Here is a 24,164-nt window from a genome sequence, read left to right on the forward strand (position 1 = left end):
CGAACACGGTTGCTTTATCTATCCATATCGATTACCGACTGACTTGCAGTTCGGGTTCAAATTTAAATTCGAATTCAGAGCAGCGCAGAGAATTAAAAAATATTTCTTTTTTGATGAATATATTTTTGTTTGCATAATGATTGCGTTTCGACACATATAGTAATAAATTACGACTAAATATTAGAAATTATAATAATAATTAACACTTAATGAGCGTCCAGCTGTTGGTAATTTCGGACGCGGCCCGATCAAAGAGAAACTTAACAAAAAACAGAACAAGTCATCTATAAAAAAAAATATGGTATACATATAAATATATCATGCGTGTGATAATGATAATAGAACCGATTCGTAAACGATTTGAGTTGCCTATCACAAAAAAAAAAAAATATTTATATCAATTTTTCTCTCACGCATACATCTGCCTGCGCTCTCTCTTTTTACATAATATTATTGACTAAATTGTAGATCAGCGAATGTCTGTTTCTTCATCATGACGAGGCGTTCGTCTCTGTCGCACCACCCCAACCACACCACTACTAAAACGATTTGCATTATGCAAAACGTATGCGCATGCATATGCATGAAAGAGAGGGGGGAAAACAATAATATTCATGACTGGCGGGAGGAAAGGGTTAAAAACAATGCGCGGGATAGGTGGGCAGGTTCAGGTGCTATGTAGCCTTGCTTCCTCCGTCCAGCTGGTGCTGTTGCTGGTTCTGGTTCTGGGGCTGGTGCTCGTTCTGCTGGAGTGGCATGATGCATGGTGCTCGGAGGCGGCATCATCCGAGTCCCCTGTTAGTTGGACTTGGTCAGCTCTGTGCGGTTGGCGGCTACTTCGGCCAGAATGAGTAGATCAGATGTAGAGGTCACATCGAAGGCTGCCTGCGAGGACGACGACGATGAAGACGACGACGAGGAGGCCGAGGAGAGTGGCGGCGACGCAGAGGACGAGGAGGAAAGTGAAGTGGAGGTAGTGGACAGGGTCAGGGACGAGTTGTTTGCTGCCTTTGCTTCTACATCCGGGGCGGCGGTCTGGTCGAAGTAGTAGCACCCGTTGATGGTCAATGGTAGAATAGACGCCACCTCCTGCTCAATGGCGCTTACGTCGCGACGTGTGATGCTCTCCTTGCGAGCCTTGCGCTTCTGACTGCCCACAACGGCTGCCTGCCGCTGGGCCTCCTTCCTGACAAGCTCGTTTGCCGCTGCTTTCCCTGCCCCAGCTGCACCTGTTGCTGGTCCTCCTCCGCATGCTGCTCCCCCAGCACTGGTGCTGTTGGAATTACGCTGCTTCTTGCCAGCTGTGAATTTCTTCTTTTTCTTGGTGCTGCGCTTGCGCTGCAAGTAGGCGTCCAGACTGAGCGCAGTCAGTTCTTTGATCTTCTCCTCCAGGTCGAAGCCACCGCCGCCACTGCTGCTCGACTCGGAGACGCTTCTTGGGTGTTTGCACGACGTGCTGGTGGCTACCTCCAGGCTGTCCATCTGCTGGCGCACTGCTTGCGAGTGGGGACTGGCGGCATCTACGGCAGCGTCTCCAAAGAAACCGACTCCGTGTCCGCCGCTATTCAGGCGGCTTTTGCTCTTCTTGGCCACAGCTGCCAGTTGGCCGGAGTTTACTAGCTCCTGGTAGATTTTGCCCTTGCAGGAGCGGGAAGACTTCGCCTTCTTGCTGGGGGATGATCCCAGGCCAGCCACATCCTCCTCGCTAGAGTTGCTCGAGTTGCTGTCCTGAGAAATCGGCCGTTTGGTGCCACCAGGCATATGGGTGCTCAGGAACTGACTGGTTTCGCTCAGGACCTGCTGCAGCTCACACTCCTTCTCCTGCACCTGTGCTTGCAGCAGGGCGCTCAGTTCCCCCATCTGGGTCTCGTCGGCCAGCTTGAAAAAGTTTCCTCGCAGTAACTTGGCGGCGGAGAGAGAAGCGGTCATCGGTGCCGCATGCAGCTCGTTGCGCTCCCACTGCAACTGGACTTGCTGCTGAGTGTTCTGTGGGTTCTCGTCGGTCAGGTGGCCGCCGATTGCAGGGGTCGCTGCATTGCCGGGTCGTGTTGCCAGTGTGCGCAAGGGGGGAGCCGGCAATTTATACCACTTAAAATTTGGATTGGCATTGAAAAACGCATCTTTGTTCTGTAAATATCAAATTGGAAATGGGAAAGGGCTCAAGCGTTTAAGTATACATTTAAGGAGGAGCTCTCCTTACCTGCTGTGCCAAATCAGTAAAGCAATGTTTCTCCTGTTCATCGAGTGCTGCCCACCAGTCGCCGAGTATTTTGGTAATGGCTCTGCGGAGGAGGAATTATTAAAAATGTTGACGTACAACTGTACGTTGGGATCAATGGACTCACCGATTCTCCAGGGACTTGTAACGCTCCTTGACAATGGCCCGATGCCGTTTGCAGAAGATGAGAAATGCATTCATCGGTCGCCGGGCATGATGCTCTGGCCTTCTGTCTCCCGTCTCATTGTTGGGTGATCCAACTGCTGTAGACTCTAACTGCAGTTTCTGCTGGACCAGTTCCTGCTGCGGCACTGTCACCACGTCCACATGCTCTTCGGTGTCCTCCAGTTGTATGCGCGTTACCTCCTGCTGCACTCTCATCGGCACTGTCATCTGTTGCTCCTCTTCGTCGTCGTCGTCGTCGTCATTGTCCTCGTCGTCGTCGAGAAGGTCTTCCCCATCGTCTTCACTGTAGTCCTGCAGCTTGGCATAGTTGTGCACATCCTCGACGAGTCGAAAAGCGTGCTCCTGGTCTTCGGTGCGCTGTGGCTGATGTCCCTGATGCGGCTCTGGTTGTTTTTTCTGTGGCGTCAGGGACAACAAAGGCAAAGCCAAGGCTGGTGGCTTGGCTGTTTTCTGCTGCGGACGCTCCTTCTCTTTGGTGATTGCTGAGGTACTCGAAATTGCTTGGTGCAACAAAGATGTGCGCCGTATGGGCATTGGCAGCAAATTTAAGCTGGCCACTCCCCTACCAACGCTGCCACCTGTTGCGTCTTCTACTGCTTTTGGCGTGCCTACTATAGTAGCAGTTTTACCAGTTGCTGCTTCTGCTGCTTCTCCTCCTCCGCCTCTGATGCTTTCTATTATTTTGAGCACCTTTGTAGACAGCGATTCCTTTTGATTGTTGTTCATTTGATGGTCCATTTTATGGCCACTAATATGGTCTTGGTTGTTGTAATTGTTATTGTTGCTCCTGCTGCTGATATTGTTGATATTGCTGCTGTTGTTGTTGTTGTAAGTAAAGTGCAATGTTATAGCAGCACCACTTGACTTCGCCTTCGTATTTGCTGCTGCCTGCTGCTGACCACCGCCAACACTCAATCCGTTGATCATCTTTATCTCATGAATGATTATTCTTCTTCTTGTTGGAAATTGTAAATAAGATAGAGAGAAAAGAGAGCAAAGGAGACAGAAAATTTCTGATCAGTTAAATGAATTTCACAAATAAGCACAGAGCGGGGCTGCCAATATGCTTGAAAATCGATCGTTGACAGGACTTGGCAGCCCTGTTAAACAATATTGAGTTGTTTACAATTTTAAGCACCTCACACAAGCAAGAGAGAGTGACCTGTGTGTGTGTGTGCACATGTGTGTGTATATTCTGGTGCGTCAACCACTATCAGCTGTGTTTGTGTGTTGCGACGCGTAGCCTACCTTCCATTCACCGCCCCCTCTCAATCATTTTTTTAAACAAAAATAACGCAAAAAACTCACACCAACACTAGTGCGTTTTTTATTATTATGAAATTTTATGTTATTTTGCGCCTAAACGGGAGGTGGAGGAGCATGTATGAATAAGTGAGATATTAACACTACTCTCTTTTTGTGCGATTTTTATACCAACATACATGTACATACATACATATACATATGTGTACGTATGCGAAAGCGATATTTTTTACGCACATACAATGGCGTACAAATGTACATATTTCTATATAGTTGTATGACTGCCTGATCGGTCAGCGAATACATATGTATGTATGTATGCCTGTACTTGCATAAACAAATTAAGCGAAAAATAAAACGAAATTAATCAAATTTTCTAAAAGGGAACACAACAGACTGTAACTGTTTACAACACTGGTCGTATTTTGCCAGGTTAGCAATCTTAGTGAAAAATAACTGAATTCTTTCGAAGTTCCTCCTTCTTCTCTCACGCACACCATCTGCTAATTTCACACAATTTGTATACATATGTACGTACATATGCCATTTCGTGTTTCACTGCTCGATTCAATATTAATATTTTACTTGGTTTACCATTTTTCTTTCTTTCATCAACTTTCTTCGATTGGATTGCACAATTATCTGACAACAAAACAACAAAATAAAGAAAACAAAAAGTAAAACAAAAAAAGAAAACAACAAAACACTCTCGCGATGAACACTGGCTACGTGTACAGCTGTGCGACTGCCATCGTTGTATAGGTATGAGGGAGCGAGAGTGCGAATGCGCGCAGGTTCATGGGTTTGCAAGTGTGCGTGCGTGCGATGCCGTTCGCCTTTTCTCTTTCTTTTGCATTTTGATTTGAACTTGATTGCGCTTTTCTACTGCTTCTACTGCTTGCATTCAACGCACAGGGCTTAAGTGTTCCCTTTTTCTTGTAATTTTCCTTCGGTAACAGTTTGAGAGGGTGTGGAGTGTGGTTTTGGAGCCGTGGGAGGATCTTCGGGGTTGCCACTTAGAGCAAAAATCCAAGTGCAGCTGTCAGCTGTTGGCTACCGTTGCTTTTGTCGCTGTTTCTGCCCGTCTCACACAAATTCACACACACACACGTATACGCATACTGAAACACAAACACACACACACGGTCAAGGCCAAGCCATTGAGACGGCTGGCGGTGGGGTCGCAGGGTGGTCGAGGCAATGGCATCGCCATAACCTTCAAACAACCAATTCTCGTTTTCAATTCCGTTTCTAGGTTAGGTTTAGATGCAATCAATTTTTGTTTTTTTCTATTTGTCCACTTTTTTCATTTCGACGAAAAAACAACAACGAAAAGTGTACAAAACCCAAACACACTAACAGACTCGCTACCGCACGTACATACTCTTGCACACAGCCATACGCTCGCACACACTCACAGTTAAAGAAACAGCTGATGACGTTTGTTATTTTGTGCGCGTCGACTATTTTGCAAAAAATTGTTGTGGAGGAAATGGCATAGCGGAATTTTATTTATCCATTTCCTAAATGAAAACTGATGCACCTGCACGGGGCATTAATGAAGCCCCGCCTGAAATAATCTCAACTAAAGTATTTACTTGAATCGAAGAAATCGAATCGCACCCGCAGTCACAGTGCTCGGCCGCTCTGCTCTTATTTAATTTAATTTCAATGTTGATGATGTCAAATGAGAATGAAAACTGACTGTGTTTTTGTGTTTTGTGTGCGGCAGAGCAACGACAACGATAGCGACGGCGACGGCGGACTACGACGACGATGTCGATGTGTCGAGACGAAGTCGCGTCGCTGCTGCTCTGTGAGTTCAATTGCGCGCAGCAGCAGAGGCGACACGGACACGGACTTTTTCTATCTTTTTCCCTTTCTGCATATGCTTGCTTGTGTGTGTCTTGTGCTCCTCCTGGTCGTTCCGTTCCCCACATTTACATATGCACAAAATAACCGCTGAACACAGAGAGAGCACCAACTCTTGCGATCTCTCTTGCACTTGGGCATGGAGGCCAGACTCAGCTGTTTTTCAGCGCACTCTTGTTGTCGTCTCCTTCTCTGCTCTTTGAAGAGCAGGAGGTGGAAACAAAGTGCAAGTGATTCCTGGAAGGGGAGAAGGAGGGTGCAAAAGAGGAAGAGTGGGAGGCTGCTGCAGCACAGTCACCGTCACCGTCAGAGTCTCTGTCACTATCACTCTCCCACTTGCACTCTCTCTCTCATATCATCTCGAACTGCAACAAGTTGGCATTTCCCCAGCTGATCGACAAGCTGCAGTCTGCCTCGTTCTCCCTTGAGCCTTCCAGTTTTTAGCTTCCGTCGTCCCGTGTTTATTGCATAACCATTTGACAGTTTTGCTCAGATTTGGTTTATTTGCAATTTGCATGTTACCCATAGCAAAGTAGAGCGAGCAGCGAAACAGCAGCAACAACAATGTTATTGTTTTTCAAGGTCACATAAACACAAACACGCACACATACATACATAGAGATGAACGACACCGCCAGCGCCCGCACCCGCACCCACAGGTTTGGAGGTTCGGTTCGGTACGAATCTGGCGTTCGTTCTCTCTATCTTTCTCATAAACAACAACATTTTCGCCGGGAGCGAGACACAAGCGAACCAAGAACTTGCTATCTCACACACACACACGCATTTCCATTCGAACACAGATTTATTGTATGGCAGTATGTGTGTGCTCAAGTTGTGTTTGGGGAGACGGGAGGATACCGTTATGCACAATATCTAGCGCTCTCTGACTGCGCGAGTGTACGTAAGTGTGTCTCTGTGCCACATTTCAGGGTCAGGGAAATTCGATTTTTTTGTGCCTTGCCTTGCTATTCCTCTTCCTCTTTTTGTTTTCATTGAGGGTGCCACAGAAACAACAACAAAAATAATACGAAAAGGCATTAACGGGCAATGTAAAAGCAAACAAGAACGGAACGCTTTCCCGTGAACTGCTACGAAGCTCCTAATACCCTTCGACTTTTCACCTTAAAGCTGGGAAATCTCCACTGAACTAAAGTCGGAAAATGTTACCATCCCAAGCAGAAACTTTCGAATGTATTCTTATCCGTAAATTAATCGTTACCAAAAGATACATTTGAATACCAAAATGTGATCATATTTCTACTATTTCTACTACCAAATGCAAATCGAGGTTTATATCCATGTATAATGAAAGTTCTTCCCACCAGAACTACAGTGGGAACAGAGTTCATGTGGCAGATACAATAATATAAGAATCCCGTAGGGCCAAGCAGTGGTCAAATTTCCCTGAATTAAAGCTCTCAATCCCCAGAAATCGAAAGAAATTTACAAATAACTATGAGTACCACAAATAGTTATCTAGCTCTAGCTTAAGTTCATTAACATTGTGAAATAGGGGCGTGCATGTGGTCACGCCCATTTCCTCACTTTTGACTTGTAATCCATATGTACATATTGCTATATTCATGCGATGATGAAAGGTTATCTTTTGCCACGGAAACCACTGGGGCGGAGATTGGAGTGGAAGCAGCTTTCGGTTGGCGGTCCGCACCCGGTTTTCTGATGATAAGCTGCCCACGCCATGCCTTGGGAGCGTCATTCAAGGGATAAGAAAGAGAGAGAGAGAGGGAGATAGTGTGGCACTTACCTCACACACAAACAAGAACGGGTCCATATCCTTCCTCCTCTCTCCTGTTAATCCCACATTTGGATGGGGGCTGCTGGGGTCAATCGATGAGTTTATGTCTGCTGACGCACAATGCAGCCAAATGAGGATCCCAGCGCATCGTATCTTTTCCCTCTCCTGTCAATCCTACATGTGTGTGTGTTTGTGCGTGGGTGTGGGTGTGGGTGGGTGCCAAATGCAGATCCTAGCGTTTCAGAACATTGATGAACGTCTCGTGGGGCACACGGATGTTGGCGAAGAGGCGCATCTTCTTTTTACCCTCGGCCTGCTGTTTCAGGAGCTTCATGCGACGCGTCACATCGCCGCCGTAGAGCTTGGCAGTGACGTCCTTTCGGTAAGCCTTGATAGTCTCGCGGGCCAGCACCTTGCTGCCGACACAGGCCTGAATCGCGATCTGCACCATCTGCTTGGGTATAAGATCCTTGAGCTTGTGCACCATTTGGCGGGCTACGCCGGTGGCCTTGGAGCTGTGCACGATGCGGCAAAGCTCGTCGACGGGCTTCCCGTTCAGGTGGATGTCGAGCCGGACCAGGTGGGTGAGATGATAGCCATGGTCCTCGTAGCTGAAGCTGGCGTATCCGGAGCTGATCGACTTGAGGCGATCGTGGAAATCCAGTATGATCTCGCTCAGCGGCAGGACGTACTTCATCAGAATACGCGCCTCATCAATGTTCACTGAGCTCTGTTGCAGTCCGCGTCTTTCCACGCATAGGCCGATGATTTGGCCGACGTACTCGGTGGGCGTGATGATGGTGCCCATGACCAGGGGTTCGTAATACTCCCGGATGCTGCTGGGGTCGGGAAAGAGCGCCGCATTTGATATGTCCATGGTGTCCGTGCCCTGCTGACGGATCATCTTGGGGTTGCCCAGCACCAGCCGGTACGTAACAGACGGAGCCGTAATAATCGGCTCCGCGCCATGCTCCTGCTCTAGTCTTTGGCAGAAGACCTCCATGTGCAACAGGCCGAGAAAGCCCAGCCGCCAGCCTTGGCCCAGTGCCGGGCTCGAGTCCACCTTCACGGTCACCGCCGAGTCGTTCAGCACCATTTTTTCAATGGCACTGCGCAGGGCCACGTGCTTGGACTGGTCCACGGGGAAGACGCCGGCGAAGACAAGCGGCTGCTGGGGCCGGTAGCTGCCTGCTGCGCTGACTGACTGGTTTTTCAGGTGGATTGTGTCCCCGATGATCGACTCCTTGCTGTTGCGCATGTTGCAGGCGATGAGCCCCACCTGGCCGGCGGACAGGCTAGCCACGCCGCACTCAAACGGACGTAGCACGGAGATGCTCTTCACGGGATAGGCCTTCTTGGTGGCCAACGACTGAATGTCTTGTCCCTGCTCCAGCTTCCCGTTGAGCACGTAGATGAGGTTGAGAGCTCCGCGGTACTTGTCGAACCAGCTGTCGAAGATCAGGGCACGGAACGCACTGTTCCGTTCCACTCTGGGGGCAGGTATAACCTCGATAACTCGCTCGAGGACCTGGGTAACGCCTGTTCCCAGTTTGGCAGACACTTTGAGTACCTGGTCGGGATCGATGCCGAACAACAGCTGCATGTCGTGGCACACCTTGTCGGGATTGGCATGTTTGATGTCGATCTTGTTTAGCACCGGCACCACGGTCAGATTCCGCTGCTTGGCCAGGTGATAGTTGGCTACGGTCTGGGCCTGGACGCCATGGCACGCATCCACCAGCAGGATAACCCCATCACAGGCTGCCAGCGAGCGGGAAACCTAAGTACATCGAGAATTGGGAGAAGGATTCAGGATGAGTACTGATTCAGACAAAGAACCCGCTGCTCCCACCCACCTCATTGGAGAAGTCCACGTGGCCGGGCGTGTCGATCAGGTTCAGGAGGTATAACTCGTCCTTATATTTGTAGTATATGGAGGCCGTTTGCGCCTTCACTGTGATGCCGCGTTCCCGCTCGACTTGCAGGCTATCCAGCACCTGGTGTTGGCCGGTATTCTTCGAAATGGCCCCTGTCAGCTCCAGCAACCGATCGGCCAGGGTGCTCTTGCCGTGGTCCACATGTGCAATAATGCTAAAATTCCGTATTCGCTCCACCGGCATTTTAGCAAACTCCCGCAATAGTGTATCCTGAAACAACTCCGAAACCGCACCAGAACTCGACTCCGACTGCGATGCCTCCGCCGCGTTCTTGACCCAATTCGTTGTGGAGAACCCCTTGTTCCAGTTCCAGCTGTAGGATCCTTGCCATGGCCAATGGACGGTGCCTTTGCACCGCCTGGCTGGATGGGAATGCACAATGCCCACCGCTTGGATAAGGGACCAGCGGATTGAAAGAGTCTTGTGCATTGTGGTACAAAATTCACATTTTTCTTTGCCCGGCAATGTTACCGAACAACATGTGAGTAGTCTCTAATATCGATAAGAAATCGAACTTAGCCCACTTAACCCCCTTCTATTTAAACAGTTCAACGACTTGGAGTAAATGGCCGAAAATATTACTGATTATAAATTCTTCTTTTAGATCCATGCCAACTTTCCTCTGAACTAAAAAAAAACCACGATATCTTTCACCTGAACTGCGCTAAAATTATTATATTTTCATTATTTTCGGTGGAATATTAAAATACCCCCCCAGTTTACAATGGGTTAATCGTTCTCACATAATGTTATCCAATCAATGAACCTATTTTCTACTGGTTTATTTTCAATACTTGCTCCTATTGGATTTTGTCTAAAGAAAGGTTAGCGAAAACGGTCAAACCAATAAAACGTAAGTCAGTGATCATTCGTATTGCTCAATTTTGATATTCCGTTGAATACTGCCCTGTTGAGACCTGCCCACATAGTTTTATCTCATTCATAAACAAATTTTATACAAGATTTACTACTTTTAAGTACTCCCATTTATTGTATTTTGACTAAAACAAGGTTTAAACAAAAAAGTTAAACAAAAACGACAATGTTGCTGGTATTTGAAGACTTGTTGCTTATCAACGGGAACATATGGAACATATGTATACCCTATTTCGTCAATTTAATATGAAGATACTGTTAAACTGTTTTTAGCTAACTATAAAGCGTAATTAATAGAGATTTCTCAAATTGATAAGTTCTAGACGTATTCATGCATTTGATTAGTTTCCTGTATATATATTCTGATCCCGATACCCATTCTTGGTCTCCATAAGAGAGCTATAAAGTTTGAAATATTGTTGTGATAGCTTTGAAACAAAGACTGACTAGTTTCTGCCTTCATTGGAGCCTGGGAGGACCAACATTTTTATACCCGATACTCAAAATGAGTATTGGGGTATATTAGATTTGTGGTGAAAATGGATGTGTGTAACGTCCAGAAGGAATCGTTTCCGACCCCATAAAGTATATATATTCTTGATCAGCATCAATAGCCGAGTCGATTGAGCCATGTCTGTCTGTCCGTCTGTCCGTCCGTCCGTCCGTCCGTCTGTCCGTCCCCTTCAGCGCCTAGTGCTCAAAGACTATAAGAGCTAGAGCAACGATGTTTTGGATCCAGACTTCTGTGATATGTCACTGCTACAAAAATATTTCAAAACTTCGCCCCGCCCACTTCCGCCCCCACAAAGGACGAAAATCTGTGGCATCTACAATTTTAAAGATATGAGAAAACCAAAAACGAATTGTAGAGAATGACCATATCTTTAAGACTGCGGAATCTGAATTGGATCGTATTATTATTATAGCCAGCATCAAGAAAACAATTTCATTTTTTCTCGCCCTGTCTCTCTCTAACACACACGTAGCATAGGCGGCTTTGCTTAGAGTAAAACATTAGCGCCTAGATCTCAGAGACTATAAAAGCTAGAGCAACCAAATTTGGTATCCACACTCCTAATATATCGGACCGAGACGAGTTTGTTTCAAAATTTCGCCACACCCCCTTCCGCCCCCGCAAAGGACGAAAATCTGGGGATATTCAAAAATCTCAGAGACTATTAAGGCTAGAGTAACCAAATTTGGTATCCGCACTTCTGTTATATCTTACTATAAAACGTGTATCTCAAAATTTCGCCCCACCCCTTTCCGCCCACACAAAAGACGAAAATCTGTTGCATCCACAATATTGCACATTCGAGAAAACTAAAAACGCAGAATCATAGATAATGACCATATCTATCTGGGTGCTGAATCTGGATCAGATCAGATCATTTTTATAGCCAAAGGAAAGAAATCAATTTGCAGTGGCTACGCAGCGCGTGACGTCACGCTCAGACTGATTTTCTGTCTCTCTCGCACGCACTCTTTGTCGTGTCGTTTAATATTAGCGGCGTCTGCCGGAGGAGAGCCATACTGACTTAGTATCGGGTATAACTGTAGAGTTGCGGTGTGCGTAGCAACTCACAACGTTCCCCCTCGTCTTAATTCTATAATCCGTCTTCCAAGGGTACGCAGAATGTTGACCATGCTCGTTTTCTCGGCACATGGTCAAGCAAGAACATGTTGCTGCAGCAACATTTTTCGAAACAGATTTTTATCGGTTTGACGAACATTTTTTACGATTTTCATTGGCGAAAACCGGTTCCGTTAATGTGCGATTTATTTAAACCTGTGCAAAAGGGTACCCAACCACATGCAAAAATAAGTTTATATGGATATATTATAAGTGGTGTATATCAAATACTTGTTAAAATAACTTATCAATACCAGGCTCCGTTTTTCATTTTCACAAAAGTTTTCCGATTTACTTATGAAATCACATAAATTGGAGCTCCCCTTTTCACAAACCGCAAGTTTTCTTAAGATAATCAGATAAGTAAACAAGATAATAAATATATCTCAAGATAAGTAAACGGCTTTTTATACAACAAAACGAATCTTAATTCAAAAAGGAAAAAAATATATGACTTATTGATGCATTAACATAAACTTGACACCCATATCAGGGCAATTTAACTTGTGCCTTCTTTATAAATAATTTTTTTTTACGCAACCTATAATTTGTAGTGCCTTATCTTACACAGTCTCCATTTTATTTGCAGGGCAGATACAACGAATCAGAAACCATAATCACCAGCAGATTGCATCCATATCAGGCAAAGTGTTTAGTGGTGAAAATGGAATGCGAAGGGATCCTGATCCCATACAATCGAGATAACATTCATAACACATTGCTCCCACGAATTGGGAGACAGAGTCAAAAGCCGAAATAGCCTAAATGACCATTCATTCTCCGATCCGATACCACAGAACCGATTCTCAAATCCTAGATGAATTTATTAAAACGCTGCAGGAAACAGAAATCTTTTGAGATTCGCGAATTATTTTAGGTTATTCGATTAACACAGCTTTAATTATAACTCAAAATTTCAAAAAGTGACAACAATTTTCAAAAGTCAAACCGCAGCGTTGGCGTGCGATGTCCCCAGGCCACAGAGCTCGGTACTGTCGGTCTGGCTATCGACCTGCAAGCTCCATAGGACCCATTGAGCAAGGCAACAGCAGCAGCTTGCTCTGCTCTGAACAGGATGCCATAGCCAGCACAACATCTCCTGCAGTAGTGTGGGGGTTTTTTTATCTGTCCAGTTTCCAAACAGTTTCCAAAATAGTCGATACATCATAATATGAGGTATGTATGAAAAGTATCGAGATTACAGAATTACGTTAGGTTATGTTAGGGGTAGTCCCATCCGGAGGCTTGGATAAATTTAGACAAGGTCGCAGGTTTGATTTCGGAAAGGTCCGAAATGACCGTGATGAAAGGGGCCCCGAGAATCCGAAGATGACAATTTCCAAGGGCCGGGCCATGACAGAAGAAGTGGGAGACCGATTCCCCCTCTTCCTCGTCGCGACAACTCCTACAGAAGTCATTGTGAGGGATTGACAGCCTAGAGGCGTGAGTGCCTATCTGCCAGTGTCCCGTGATTACTCGGGTAACTGCAGAGAATTGTGCTCTACTGAGTCTATATAGCTCCGCCGAGCGCTTTTTCGATCGATGAGGCCATATCGATCTCGATATTTTACAGGAGAACAGATTTTTACGCTTGGAACACACTGCAGTGATCCGGGAGCCTGAAGCAATGACTGACGTTTATCTCGCTAAAGTAGACTCCGCCACCCACGCGGCCGTCTAACTTTGAGCCATCAGTGTAGAAGTGAACCGCATTTGCGGGTCCTGGTTCGCCCATCTCCCAGTCCTCCCTAAGTGGGATTGATACCTGGAAAGGCGTCGAGAGGTCATCACTAGGAATACAGTAAGCTGTCCTCTCTGGTAATTGCGGGAGGCTCATCAGGATTCCCGAGTGCCCAACCACGAACGCTTTCCACAGTTTGGCTTCTCTCATTCTAAGGGCAGAAAGTGTTGCCACCTTCTTACCCATGAAGTCTACAGGGAGGAGGTTCAGCACGGTATCCAGGGCTTCCCCAGGAGTAGTGCGTAGCCCGCCAGTTATGCATAGCTCTGCCATGCGTTGAACTCTACTGAGTCTGTTAGGATAAATTCTTTTGTCTAGGGCTGGCCACCATACTACCACTCCATAGAGCATGATTGGTCGTATGATGGCGGTGTATAGCCACCGAACTATATACGGGGTCATTCCCCATTTTAGTCCAATTGCTTGGCATGGGCCACTGTGGCCTTCTTTACTCTATGCTCTATGCTCAGTTTCCAATCGAGCTTTCTGTCGAGGATTAGGCCAAGATACTTGGCATTATTGCTAAAAACTAGCGCCTCCCCACAGAGTTTTGGGGGTATCAGTACCGGAACTTTGTACTTCCTAGAGAAAAGGACAAGTTCCTTTTTAGACGGATTAACTCCTAATCCGCATTTGTCTGCCCATCTCGACATTTTCGCGAGAGTACTTGTCATGCACTCACACAACGTCTGCGGAAATTTTCCGGAGAGTGCTATAGCAACATCGTCCGCATACGCCACCACACGGCAGCCACCCCCCTCTATCTCCCGCACTGCCACGTTCCATAGGAGGGGCGAGAGGACTCCGGCCTGCGGTGTGCCTCTGCTGACAAATCTGGTGCACGTTGACGTCCCCAGTGATGCCTCAACCGTCCTGCATTGTAGCATCTGATCGATCAGGCTCACCGTCCTGGAGTCAACCCCCAGATCCGTCAGTGCGCCCGTGATAGCGGTCGGAAGGATATTATTAAAGGCGTCTTCTATGTCGAGGAAGGCTACCAGGGTGTTCTCCTTAAAGTTAAGGGACGCTTCGATGATCGACGCCTGCAATAAGGCGCTCGACAAAGATCTTAATAAGACGAGTCGTGGCCTCCGTGGAAAACTCCTCCTCAGGTGGGGGCTCCGGGAGAACACGACAGAGGTGGTCTGAGCACCGAGTCCAGTTTGTCCGCCTGATGTTCCGGAATCGAACTGGCTTCGGTACTGAGAAAGAGAAAACAGTTTCCACGTACCTGTGGTCCGAGAAGGAGTCCTCTTCCAGGACCCTCTAGGATACAATTTTACTCTGTATCTCATGAGAGGCAAGCGTGAGGTCCAGGACCTCCTTCCGGTTTTTAATAATAAAGGTGGGGTCACTACCCCGGTTTAATAAGACCATCTGAGTGGTCAGTAAGTAACTGAAAAGGTACTCACCCCTTTCGTTTGTGTCAGTGCTTCCCCACTGACTGTGATGTGCATTGGCGTCGCACCCCACAATTAGGCCGATGTCCTTGGCCGAACAGTCTGTGATAAGAGCCCGGAGAGGCGCGTGTGAAGGGAGGTCTGGTTGATCATGCCCCATGTATGCGGAGCAGATCCTCAGTGAGCGCTCCTGGCCTTCGAGGTTCACTGCTGTTTGGTCTTCATTGCTGAAATTTGGGAGCAAAAATAAGTGCAAATCTCTTTTTGCAAGAATTCAGGTGCGAGTTTTACCTGCGGAGTCAGCTACGTATAGCTTATAGTCAGGAGTCCTCAGACCAGAGACCCTGTTTCCGAGGATCCAGGGCTCCTGAATGAGGACTATGTCGGCTCCACCCTTGGCTAGGTGGAGCAGGAGAGCAGCGCATGCTGCCTTACAATGGTGGAGGTTTATCTGCAGGAGTATCAGTGACATTCCTGAGGTTCACCTCTACCATTGTCCTGTCGTGGTCGCTCTCCGAAGAGTCCAGCTCCTCCGCGACCCCGATGTGCTTGAGATCCCTAGTGAGATCGCTCACGTCTGACACGTAACCATCTAGGATGTCATCCGATACCACTGATGCCACGTCTGACACCGCAGGCTTGATCTCCATACTAGGGATCTCCGGGGGCTCCAGGTCTGGCTTGACCGTCGGTTGCATGCCTTTGGAGTCGGACTTGTACGGTACTACGACTACCTTCTTGTAGCCGTAGTCCACAGCGCCCTCCGTGTCATGGAGAAGTCTTACCGACTCCTCGTTCAAGTGGAGGATGACTTGGCGCCTCTGTCCATTGCTCTCCTCTACCTTGGCCACCTTCCAATCGGCTGTAGGAAGGTGGGGGTTGCAGACCTGCAGAATCCGGAGAATCTTATCCGGCTCTGCAGGCTTCGCCGAGACCCAAGCTCTGGCCCTCGGCTTGCTGGGGATGTCCTCCCATTTTACGGCCTCCAGCTTGGCTCCTGGGTAGACCTCCTTGAGCGATGCTACCGCCTTCGTGTAGAGGGCCGCCGAGCGAGCATCTTGGCAGGCGATGGCACTCTGCCTTGGTGCCACCCGGCGTCCTCACACTTGGGCGGTGGTCCTCCATGACTCCCTGTCTATGACTCCCATTAGGGGTTTTCCTCTCGCCACCTCGGCAAACGAGCGGTTGCTCAGGGATTTCGTCCTCTCTTGGAGGTTGGGCTTGCGTGGTGGTATCTTCCGCCGAGCGTTGCCGCTTGCTTGGGGCCTTGGCTGCGGCCTTGCCAGCTTTGGCTGGCTGGTAGTCGGGCAGGACCGTCTTGGCCCATCGCCGCGATTCGATGCCTTGGACAGACGCCAGCAACACCGGGTCATCGTTGCCCAGAATGAAGGCCGCACGTCTCTTGTCCTGGAACCTACGCCTATCTTTCGAAGCAGGAAATCCACCTGCCGGGGTTGTCAAGGGGTCGCCGGCCCCAAGGGGTCTGCCAGCCGCAATAACGCTCTGCATGGCAGCCACCCCGGTAACCGCGGGGCCCTTGGGGCCCCCCGACGTGGATTGTCCCGATTGGCTTTTGGGACCTCTCCTCGCAGCGCTAGCTGCCTCGAGACGGTGGACCGACTTAGTCTCCTTCCCCGTCGTTTTGGGCAGTGGTTTCGCAGATGTAGCCATGCATCCCTCGGCATATGACAGTGTCACCATGAACTGGAGTTATTTCACTGAGAGTTTTCTTCTCTCCGCCCGATTACAATTAGCCAGCATCCTGGCAGAGACATGACCGTATCAGGACCTGTGCCCAGCCGCCCTCACGGGGATAGTATAGTCGCACTTTCACCGGTGCAGTACTTTGAAGCACAGTCGCCTCGGATTCAGGGCAAGCCACGAACCCGAGACGCCTGTGCCCCGTTCCGAGTTTACAGTTGTGACAAGCCGACTCGTCATCCGCTTATCCCCCTGTAGCACCCGATGGCTAACGGCCCAGAATTACGTTAGTTTCCAGCCAAATTTAAGATACATCCACATAGAGACAAACATACAAATTAAATCCCAATCCAATTAAAACTTACATGGCGTTATTTCAGACAAATAAGTCGCTTGTGCCATTACTTTGTGCTATGGTGTTGTGTGTTGTAGTGGTAGAAAATCATTGTCGGACCACAGCTTGCTGAAACGCTATACAACGCCCTACAACGAAAGTAATTCTTAGGAACTAATACATAATTTACAATATCCCGAACCTTTATGTAAACAATAATTAAATTATTTATGCTAAAAAATATTAATGAACTCTTTTTTCTGGTCCTATTTAGGGGATGTATGTAGATATATGTATGTGCAATGTACATATGTATGGAGATGTGACCACTGAAGAATAAGAATACAAATTTTTGCGTTCTTCTTTGAGAAAGAAAATCCCCTAGAAGACCCCATTGAACACAAATCAATGGATTAGAAATTATCTGCAATAAAATACACTTTTGTTGCTTTTATTTTTTTTAAATGTTCCGTTTAGTGAGGAACGCACCTTGTAGAATATAAAGTCATAGCGAATTAAGTTGGGATAAAATATTTCATATACATAATAAAAGAGATTTCACATTTTGGTTTTTTGTTTTAACTTTCGAGTGCACGTGGTCCTTGACTCGTCCTTTAACTTGGCCCGGATCTATGGGCGGGCCATGCCACCTAGGAAGGGATCACTTTAAAGAGCTTCAAGTACTTCAAAGATCAAGTTTGAGCAGTCAGATTGTGCATAGGATGCAGGGGGCAGGGGACTGGGCCCATAGTTCGAGGGCAAATCAAAGGACGACAGCACGACGTGCAGAACTATAACCTAAAGGAAACGCTTAATACGGAAGAGCAGAGCCAGCAGTGGAGCTGGAAGCTGGCTGGTTGTCGGAGGGAGCCAGCGTCCAGCCAGCGCCAGCTACTGCTGTGTGTTGGAGACTATAAAGACGATAAACAGACAAAAAATGGACTAACATACATTAGATCGGATGAATCAGGCGATGGGTGTATACTTAACCTAAATGCAAATACAGAGTGCAATAATCCATGGTTAATATCGACATGCCATGTCTAAATACATAGTAGGAATACAGTTGTTATTCATGTTCGATTTAGGAGTGTGATATGAAATGTGTTCGCGTTTGTTTTTGTCGATTTGATGAGCATTTTGGGAGCAATTGCATTGCAGATGTTTCGCCACACGTAGTAGATGTGCGGCTGTGTGTTTGTGTGTATATCTATGTTCTATATATTGATATTCATATGCATGTACATATACACATGTATATAAATATGGTGAATGCAAAATTAATACAAAATACTTTAGCGCCCTTCGTTTTACAGTGAGAATATAGTCAAGCGCGACCGCAACTTAAAAATCTGCGTACAAAATATATATATATATGTATATGTATGTTTTTTGTGTATAACTATCGATTGCACAATTTAGTGCAATATATATATATATATATATATATATATATATATATGTAGGTGTATGTATCAATTGATTGGATACGCTTCAATGCTGGGCTTGCATGCGGGCTTGCATCTGGGCCAGCATCTCCGTCATACGTGCAAGCTCGGCCTCCTTCTCCTGCAGTATGCGGTCCTTCTCTGAGAGCGCACTGTTGGCTACAGTCTGAGCGTTCACGTTGTTCTCACGTTCCTGCTTTATGCCGTTTTCCTTACCCTTGATGCCTTTGGCCAGGCGATCGGATCGATAGTTTTCGTAGTGCACCTCTTGCGTCACCTCCTGCAGGTCCTGCATGTGGGTTCTGGAACGGAAAACAAACATAAAAGTTAACAAGCGTGTGAAATAGAGCGTGGGACAGCGGGAACTACTCACATTAGCATTGTGCGCAGCTTTATGAAATCACAGTGATCGGGATTCTCTACCTCGACCACGCCCCAGGGATAGAGGCGGCCGCGAACCTTTTTACCCTTGACCTCAAGTAATGTATTGGCGCCGCAGACGGCAAAAGGCACAGCTTCCTTCAGTTGCTTCACTTGTTCCTTGTAGTCTTCGTCCTCGTCGGAATCACAGTCTGGCAGTGGATAAATTTTAATGCCATGGCTCTCGATTTCTTGCATAATGCGGCACTTAAGGCGCAAGATTTCTTTTTTGGTGAGGCAGTCAGCTTTGGCAATAACGGGCACAATGTTCACCTTGGAGTGGAGTTTCTTCATGAATTCCACGTCCAATGGCTTCAGGCTATACAATCCAATCAAAACTCAGCGTTTAGAACCGTCGAAGGGACAACGAACGAACACATTGCAGTGAAAGTGAACTTACCCATGCCCAAAGGGCGAAATAAAGTAGAAGCAGCAGTGTATGCGATTGTCCACAATGTTGCGACGATTAAGACCGCTTTCGTCGCGCAGGAAGCGCTCGTACTGCTCATCGATATACTCGAGTATGGCACTGAAGCTGTTAGAATTGTCGATGGCGTCACCAAATCCGGGTGTGTCGACTACGGTAAGGCGCAGTTTGACCCCACGCTCCTCAATCTCCACTGTCGAGGCCTCCAACTTGACTGTTTGCTTTTGTTTTTCTGCAAGAAGATGCGAGTGATCAACGTCCAACACAAGGAAACACAAAAAGAGACAGGTAGGGGCGTGCGCCTACCTATGGCATCGGGTATGATGCGTTCCGGGTATAGGTCCGTGAGAAATAAACTGTTGACCAGTGTGGACTTGCCAAGTCCGGACTCGCCAACCACCATCAGGGTGAACTCGAAGCCCTTTTTCACGGACTTCCGATGCACTTGGTTGGGCAGATTTGCGAACCCCACATAGCCGGGCGTCTCAATGCTGGAAAACTGCAACATACCATAACAAAAAGAGATAAGCCGTTATTATTATCAAGTATTGTTTTTATTCCGCATAGAAAGCGATGGCGTCGCGACTGTTTGAAATGCTTGTCACGCACAATAAAGAAACTAAAATTTCTCTTGCCACAAGCCACATATTTTTGTACATATATACATATGTATGTATGTACATACAGTCAAGGAAAAAAGTCAACATACAGCACCGATTTTTCAATATTTCGGGTTTTCGCAATGAAAATTAAAAAAGTTGGTATGCCATTATTTAGGACACTTAAAGTTATTATTATTTCAGAAAAAAAACTTAAACAAAAATGATGTATACTAAAGTTACAACGAAAAAACATAAAATGTTCACGGAAAAAAAGTGTACATACAGCCTCTATGCTTTTGTATTATAGTCTCAAAGTCATCTTAATATTAATACTTTTTATACTTTTAATATTTGGTTGGTCCACCATTGGCATCTATTACAGCCTGTAGTCGTCGGGGCATCGATGCCACCAAATTTTCGGTTGTTGTGGGCGGAACTTCGGCCCAAGCTCGAATGAGAGCGGTTTTGAGGCTTTCCCGACTGCTGATGTTATACTTCCGTACCAATCTTTCTAAAATGTCCCAAAGATGTTCGATTGGGTTAAGGTCTGGCGATTGGGGTGGTGAACGAAGCTGTCTTGGGGCATAATACAGCAACCAATCACGCACAACATGTGCGGTGTGCTTTGGATCGTTGTCCTGTTGGAAGATCCAACTGCTTCCCAGGCTCAATGTATCCACCGATGTGCTCCAAAATTGGCGGAACACATCGAAAAGTGTTCAGGAGTCATTGTGCACCCAAAAACAATTGCCAATTTTTTGCACGAGGATGGTTTCAAGAGCCGAGTTCCACGAAAGAAACCATTGATTTCAGAAAAGAATCGGATTTTGCGCCTGGAATTCGCCAAAGCGCACTTAAATAAGGATCCAAACTTTTGGAAAAGCGTTTTATTTACAGATGAAAGTAAATACAACATTTTCGGAAGTGATGGCCGTTCCAGAGTTTGGAGAAAGGCAAACACCGCTCTTGACCCTATAAACATGATACCCACCGTCAAGCATGGAGGTGGTAGTGTAATGGTTTGGGGCGCTATGGCCTGGAGTAGGTAATTTGGTGTTTGTGGAAGGGAATATGGATCGCTTCCAGTATAAGATATTGGAAGAAAATTTGGAAACATCGGTGGATACATTGAGCCTGGGAAGCAGTTGGATCTTCCAACAGGACAACGATCCAAAGCACACCGCACATGTTGTGCGTGATTGGTTGCTGTATTATGCCTCAAGACAGCTTCGTTCACCACCCCAATCGCCAGACCTTAACCCAATCGAACATCTTTGGGACATTTTAGAAATATTGGTACGGAAGTATAACAATAGCAGTCGGGAAAGCCTCAAAACCGCCCTCATTCGAGCTTGGGCCGAAGTTCCGCCCACAACAACCGAAAATTTGGTGGCATCGATGCTTCGACGACTACAGGCTGTAATAGATGCCAATGGTGGACCAACCAAGTATTAAAAGTATAAAAAGTATTAATATTAAGATGACTTTGAGACTATAATACAAAAGCATAGAGGCTGTATGTACACTTTTTTTCCGTGAACATTTTATGTTTTTTCGTTGTCACTTTAGTATACATAATTTTTGTTTAAGTTTTTTTTCTGAAATAATAATAACTTTAAGTGTCCTAAATAATGGCATACCAACTTTTTTAATTTTCATTGCGAAAACCCGAAATATTGAAAAATCGGTGCTGTATGTTGACTTTTTTCCTTGACTGTATGTACATGGCTGACACCCAAAATATCAGAAAAATGCTATCGTTACTGACTGCCATTGCCATTGCTCTCTGAATGTGGGTCAGAGGCGGGACACTCGGTGAGATCTGCAATCGCAAACAAAGGAAGAATGCCGATAGCGACGCCACCACCGACGCCGGCATGTGTTGTGAATCACTTGACTGCACAATGAGCGGACGCAAGGCGAACGAACGAAGGAGGCATCGGCGAGCTCACGGCAAACAAAAATGCAATTAGCATTTGGACTACAGACATATGCTGCATCTGCATCGAACTGCTTTGAGTAAATTTCTTTTTTAAGCGATCACTAGACATGCAAATCAAAATTGTATATAAAATTATCGAGCTACTCACGCCCTTTGTATCAGCCATTTTAAAAAAAAACACGAAACGAACGAACACAATGCAATGAACAAAATAGAGCAGTGTGACCGCGAATTTATCGTATTTTTTTTATCGAATTTATCCGACCCTCAGAAATATACCAAAATATACCGTCTCATTTTACAAATATACCGTAAATATACTGACGAATTCAAGTTCTATTATACATATTCAGTGGAATATTACTAGCAGAAAGAACCCTCAGCCCTGCCCACATAATTTTATCCGATTAATGATTTTCTACTTGAGTGGCTTATTTTGATTACTTGACTTTGATTGTTATTGCCTCAATTTTGGTTCCTCAACAACAATATAGCGTATCGTATGATGAAAAACCGAATTAGCCCACTTAAGTCCCCTCTATTTTAACTACTCTATTAAACAACTACTTTAGGTAAATGGCGGAAAATATTAACGACTGTAAATTATTTTTCCGAATTAGACACTATATTCAACCATGATGACGTTTATGTTATCAATTTCTAAACTATTTTATAAGTTTGGCTTCATCAAACCGAAACGCATGTATTACTTATGATTTAAAGTTAATTTTATTAAAATAGTTTGGGTTAGTTTGCACGAAAATCTGATCAGGTCAGTATCTATTTTCCGGTAAAAAAATACATCACTTTGGGTCCGCCAGTCGACGTTAAAACTTCTTAAAACAAAAAAAAACTGATGTATCTGATAACTGCAGATTTATTTCCTGGGGACCATTCAACTCGCTCCAGCAGCGATCAAATAACAATAAAAAGATACATTGCCCTGGCAGCAATATGGGTGCGGCATTAGTTTAGTTCGACTGTAAGACAGTATGTACTGCATACTATGCAGGTTATCTGTCGCTCCGCTATGTAGCTGTTATCAGTTCGACTAGTTAGCCCGGTAGACGTTGTTCTGCAATTCAAAATATCAATTTAAATTTCGAAGAGCAATTGAATGTACATTATTTGTTGTCAGTCCAACATACATAAATAAGCTCGGTGGTTTGCGCAAACGGAAACATGCGAAAAACCTTAAATTTCCAAATCTAAGTCCCAAACTGACATTGGGATGTATTTGATTGTCATTGCGAATGCCAATCTAATAGGAAATGGAACGCGTTTGGAAAAAATATTAGCTGCTAAATGTTTTGACAAGACGGGGGGAAAGGCCTTCCCATGGCAGGGTAATTCAGAAGGTACTGCTCCGGATCTCAGGTATGGTGGGTACGTCGGAGGTAATTGAAACCTCAGCCTGGTTCGCGTCTGTGTTGGAGGAAGAATGTAAAGTTATTTGTCGGGTGGATTCCATTTGTTTTGAAGTGCTTTTTTTTGTTTACGTTATGTTTTGTTTTCAGATTGTTGGTATATGGTACGACCCGAGGGCTTGGGAAACACCCAGCCTCATTTAATAGGTCATCCAGCTCGACGACAATGCGCCTGGATTTTGGGGAATTCAAGTTATTGTAGCCGCAACGTGCATCCACACGATTGGGGAGTGTCATTTGTGGTCTACACGGTTGATGTCCTAGCCGCCCATGAAGTATATTTACAAAAATGTATGTGCTTCGTTTGGCAATACCGTATTTTACAATTATCTACTGACGCCTGCAATGAGGCGCTCAATAAAGCTTGCCGTCCTGGCAACTAGCAACTAGAGGTCGGAAGAAAACTGAATGGTGGACTCCGAGACTGAGGGAACTCCGAAAAACATCGCGGCAGCTCTTCAACAAGGCCAAAGCCCTTAATGCTGAACAGATCTTTCATCAAACCGAAACGCATGTATTACTTATGATTTAAAGTTAATTTTATTAAAATAGTTTGGGTTAGTTTGCACGAAAATCTGATCAGGTCAGTATCTATTTTCCGGTAAACAAATACATCACTTTGGGTCCGCCAGTCGACGTTAAAACTTCTTAAAACAAAAAAAACTGATGTATCTGATAACTGCAGACTTACCAGACTGACCGTCTGTCAACATTCAATATTGAACATAGGAAAAACAAACTCAGAGCCTTGGCGTTTGAGCAAGGTTCTCTCAAAGGCTAAGCGTTACCTGAAGAAAGATGTTCAGTGCTGGGCTACGTCGAGCAGAGACGTTAGATCTTCTTCTCAATACTCACATCGTAGGCTGCGACGTAACTTCAAACCTACCCACTTCGCGCTCGTAGACGGCATCATCTGAAACTTTATTTTCTCCGCCCAAGTTCTGAAAAACAAACATTTTCCTCAAAGATCTCAGTCTA

The 24,164-nt window shown here is 45.9% G+C and overlaps 3 protein-coding genes and 1 long non-coding RNA gene across 8 annotated transcripts; 1 reads left to right on the top strand and 3 right to left on the bottom strand.

Moving 5' to 3' along the window:
- Positions 1-537: 537 nt before the first annotated feature.
- Positions 538-7,489, bottom strand: LOC108156467. Of its 4 annotated transcripts, none has more exons than XM_017287941.2 (4): positions 7,308-7,489; positions 2,346-3,356; positions 2,201-2,282; positions 538-2,127 (listed from the first exon to the last, which is right to left on the bottom strand). In XM_017287941.2, the coding sequence occupies exons 2-4, from the start codon at positions 3,329-3,331 to the stop codon at positions 799-801; spliced, it is 2,397 nt and encodes a 798-aa protein (XP_017143430.1). In that variant the 5' UTR covers positions 3,332-3,356; positions 7,308-7,489; the 3' UTR covers positions 538-798. The 4 variants fall into 4 exon arrangements, with proteins under 4 accessions (XP_017143430.1, XP_017143423.1, XP_033251132.1 ...); XM_017287934.2 differs by lacking the exon at positions 7,308-7,489 and adding an exon at positions 5,266-5,366; XM_033395241.1 differs by lacking the exon at positions 7,308-7,489 and adding an exon at positions 5,086-5,187.
- LOC108156511 (translation factor waclaw, mitochondrial) lies at positions 7,307-9,730 on the bottom strand. The gene is made up of 2 exons (XM_033395271.1): positions 9,155-9,730; positions 7,307-9,078 (listed from the first exon to the last, which is right to left on the bottom strand). The coding sequence occupies exons 1-2, from the start codon at positions 9,662-9,664 to the stop codon at positions 7,531-7,533; spliced, it is 2,058 nt and encodes a 685-aa protein (XP_033251162.1). The 5' UTR covers positions 9,665-9,730; the 3' UTR covers positions 7,307-7,530.
- Positions 9,731-9,974: 244 nt separating this feature from the next.
- LOC108163453 lies at positions 9,975-12,897 on the top strand. Its single transcript, XR_001775677.2, has 2 exons — positions 9,975-10,088; positions 12,334-12,897. It is a non-coding gene; the product is annotated as an uncharacterized LOC108163453 (long non-coding RNA).
- A 4,538-nt stretch (positions 12,898-17,435) lies between these two features.
- LOC108163438 (septin-1) lies at positions 17,436-21,996 on the bottom strand. 2 transcript variants are annotated; one of them, XM_017298734.2, is made up of 5 exons: positions 21,908-21,996; positions 19,522-19,714; positions 19,189-19,447; positions 18,742-19,107; positions 17,436-18,670 (listed from the first exon to the last, which is right to left on the bottom strand). In XM_017298734.2, the coding sequence occupies exons 1-5, from the start codon at positions 21,923-21,925 to the stop codon at positions 18,415-18,417; spliced, it is 1,092 nt and encodes a 363-aa protein (XP_017154223.1). In that variant the 5' UTR covers positions 21,926-21,996; the 3' UTR covers positions 17,436-18,414. The 2 variants fall into 2 exon arrangements, with proteins under 2 accessions (XP_017154223.1, XP_017154215.1); XM_017298726.2 differs by lacking the exon at positions 21,908-21,996 and adding an exon at positions 21,586-21,612.
- Between the last annotated feature and the right edge of the window lie 2,168 nt (positions 21,997-24,164).

Source organism: Drosophila miranda, chromosome XL (assembly GCF_003369915.1).
Source record: "Drosophila miranda strain MSH22 chromosome XL, D.miranda_PacBio2.1, whole genome shotgun sequence".
NCBI lineage: Eukaryota > Metazoa > Arthropoda > Insecta > Diptera > Drosophilidae > Drosophila > Drosophila miranda.

Excerpts from the sequence above, each read along its gene's own strand:
- LOC108156467 (XM_017287941.2), bottom strand. The coding sequence starts at position 3,331 with ATGATCAACGGATTGAGTGTTGGCGGTGGTCAGCAGCAGGCAGCAGCA. Across the intron at positions 2,283-2,345 it reads TACAAGTCCCTGGAGAATCG|AGCCATTACCAAAATACTCG; the intron begins GTGAGTCCATTG and ends CCTCCTCCGCAG. Across the intron at positions 2,128-2,200 it reads TTACTGATTTGGCACAGCAG|AACAAAGATGCGTTTTTCAA; the intron begins GTAAGGAGAGCT and ends TGATATTTACAG.
- LOC108156511 (XM_033395271.1), bottom strand. The coding sequence starts at position 9,664 with ATGCACAAGACTCTTTCAATCCGCTGGTCCCTTATCCAAGCGGTGGGC. Across the intron at positions 9,079-9,154 it reads ACGTGGACTTCTCCAATGAG|GTTTCCCGCTCGCTGGCAGC; the intron begins GTGGGTGGGAGC and ends CGATGTACTTAG.
- LOC108163438 (XM_017298734.2), bottom strand. Across the intron at positions 19,108-19,188 it reads ATTTCGCCCTTTGGGCATGG|CCTGAAGCCATTGGACGTGG; the intron begins GTAAGTTCACTT and ends TGGATTGTATAG. Across the intron at positions 18,671-18,741 it reads AAGCTGCGCACAATGCTAAT|AACCCACATGCAGGACCTGC; the intron begins GTGAGTAGTTCC and ends TTTCCGTTCCAG.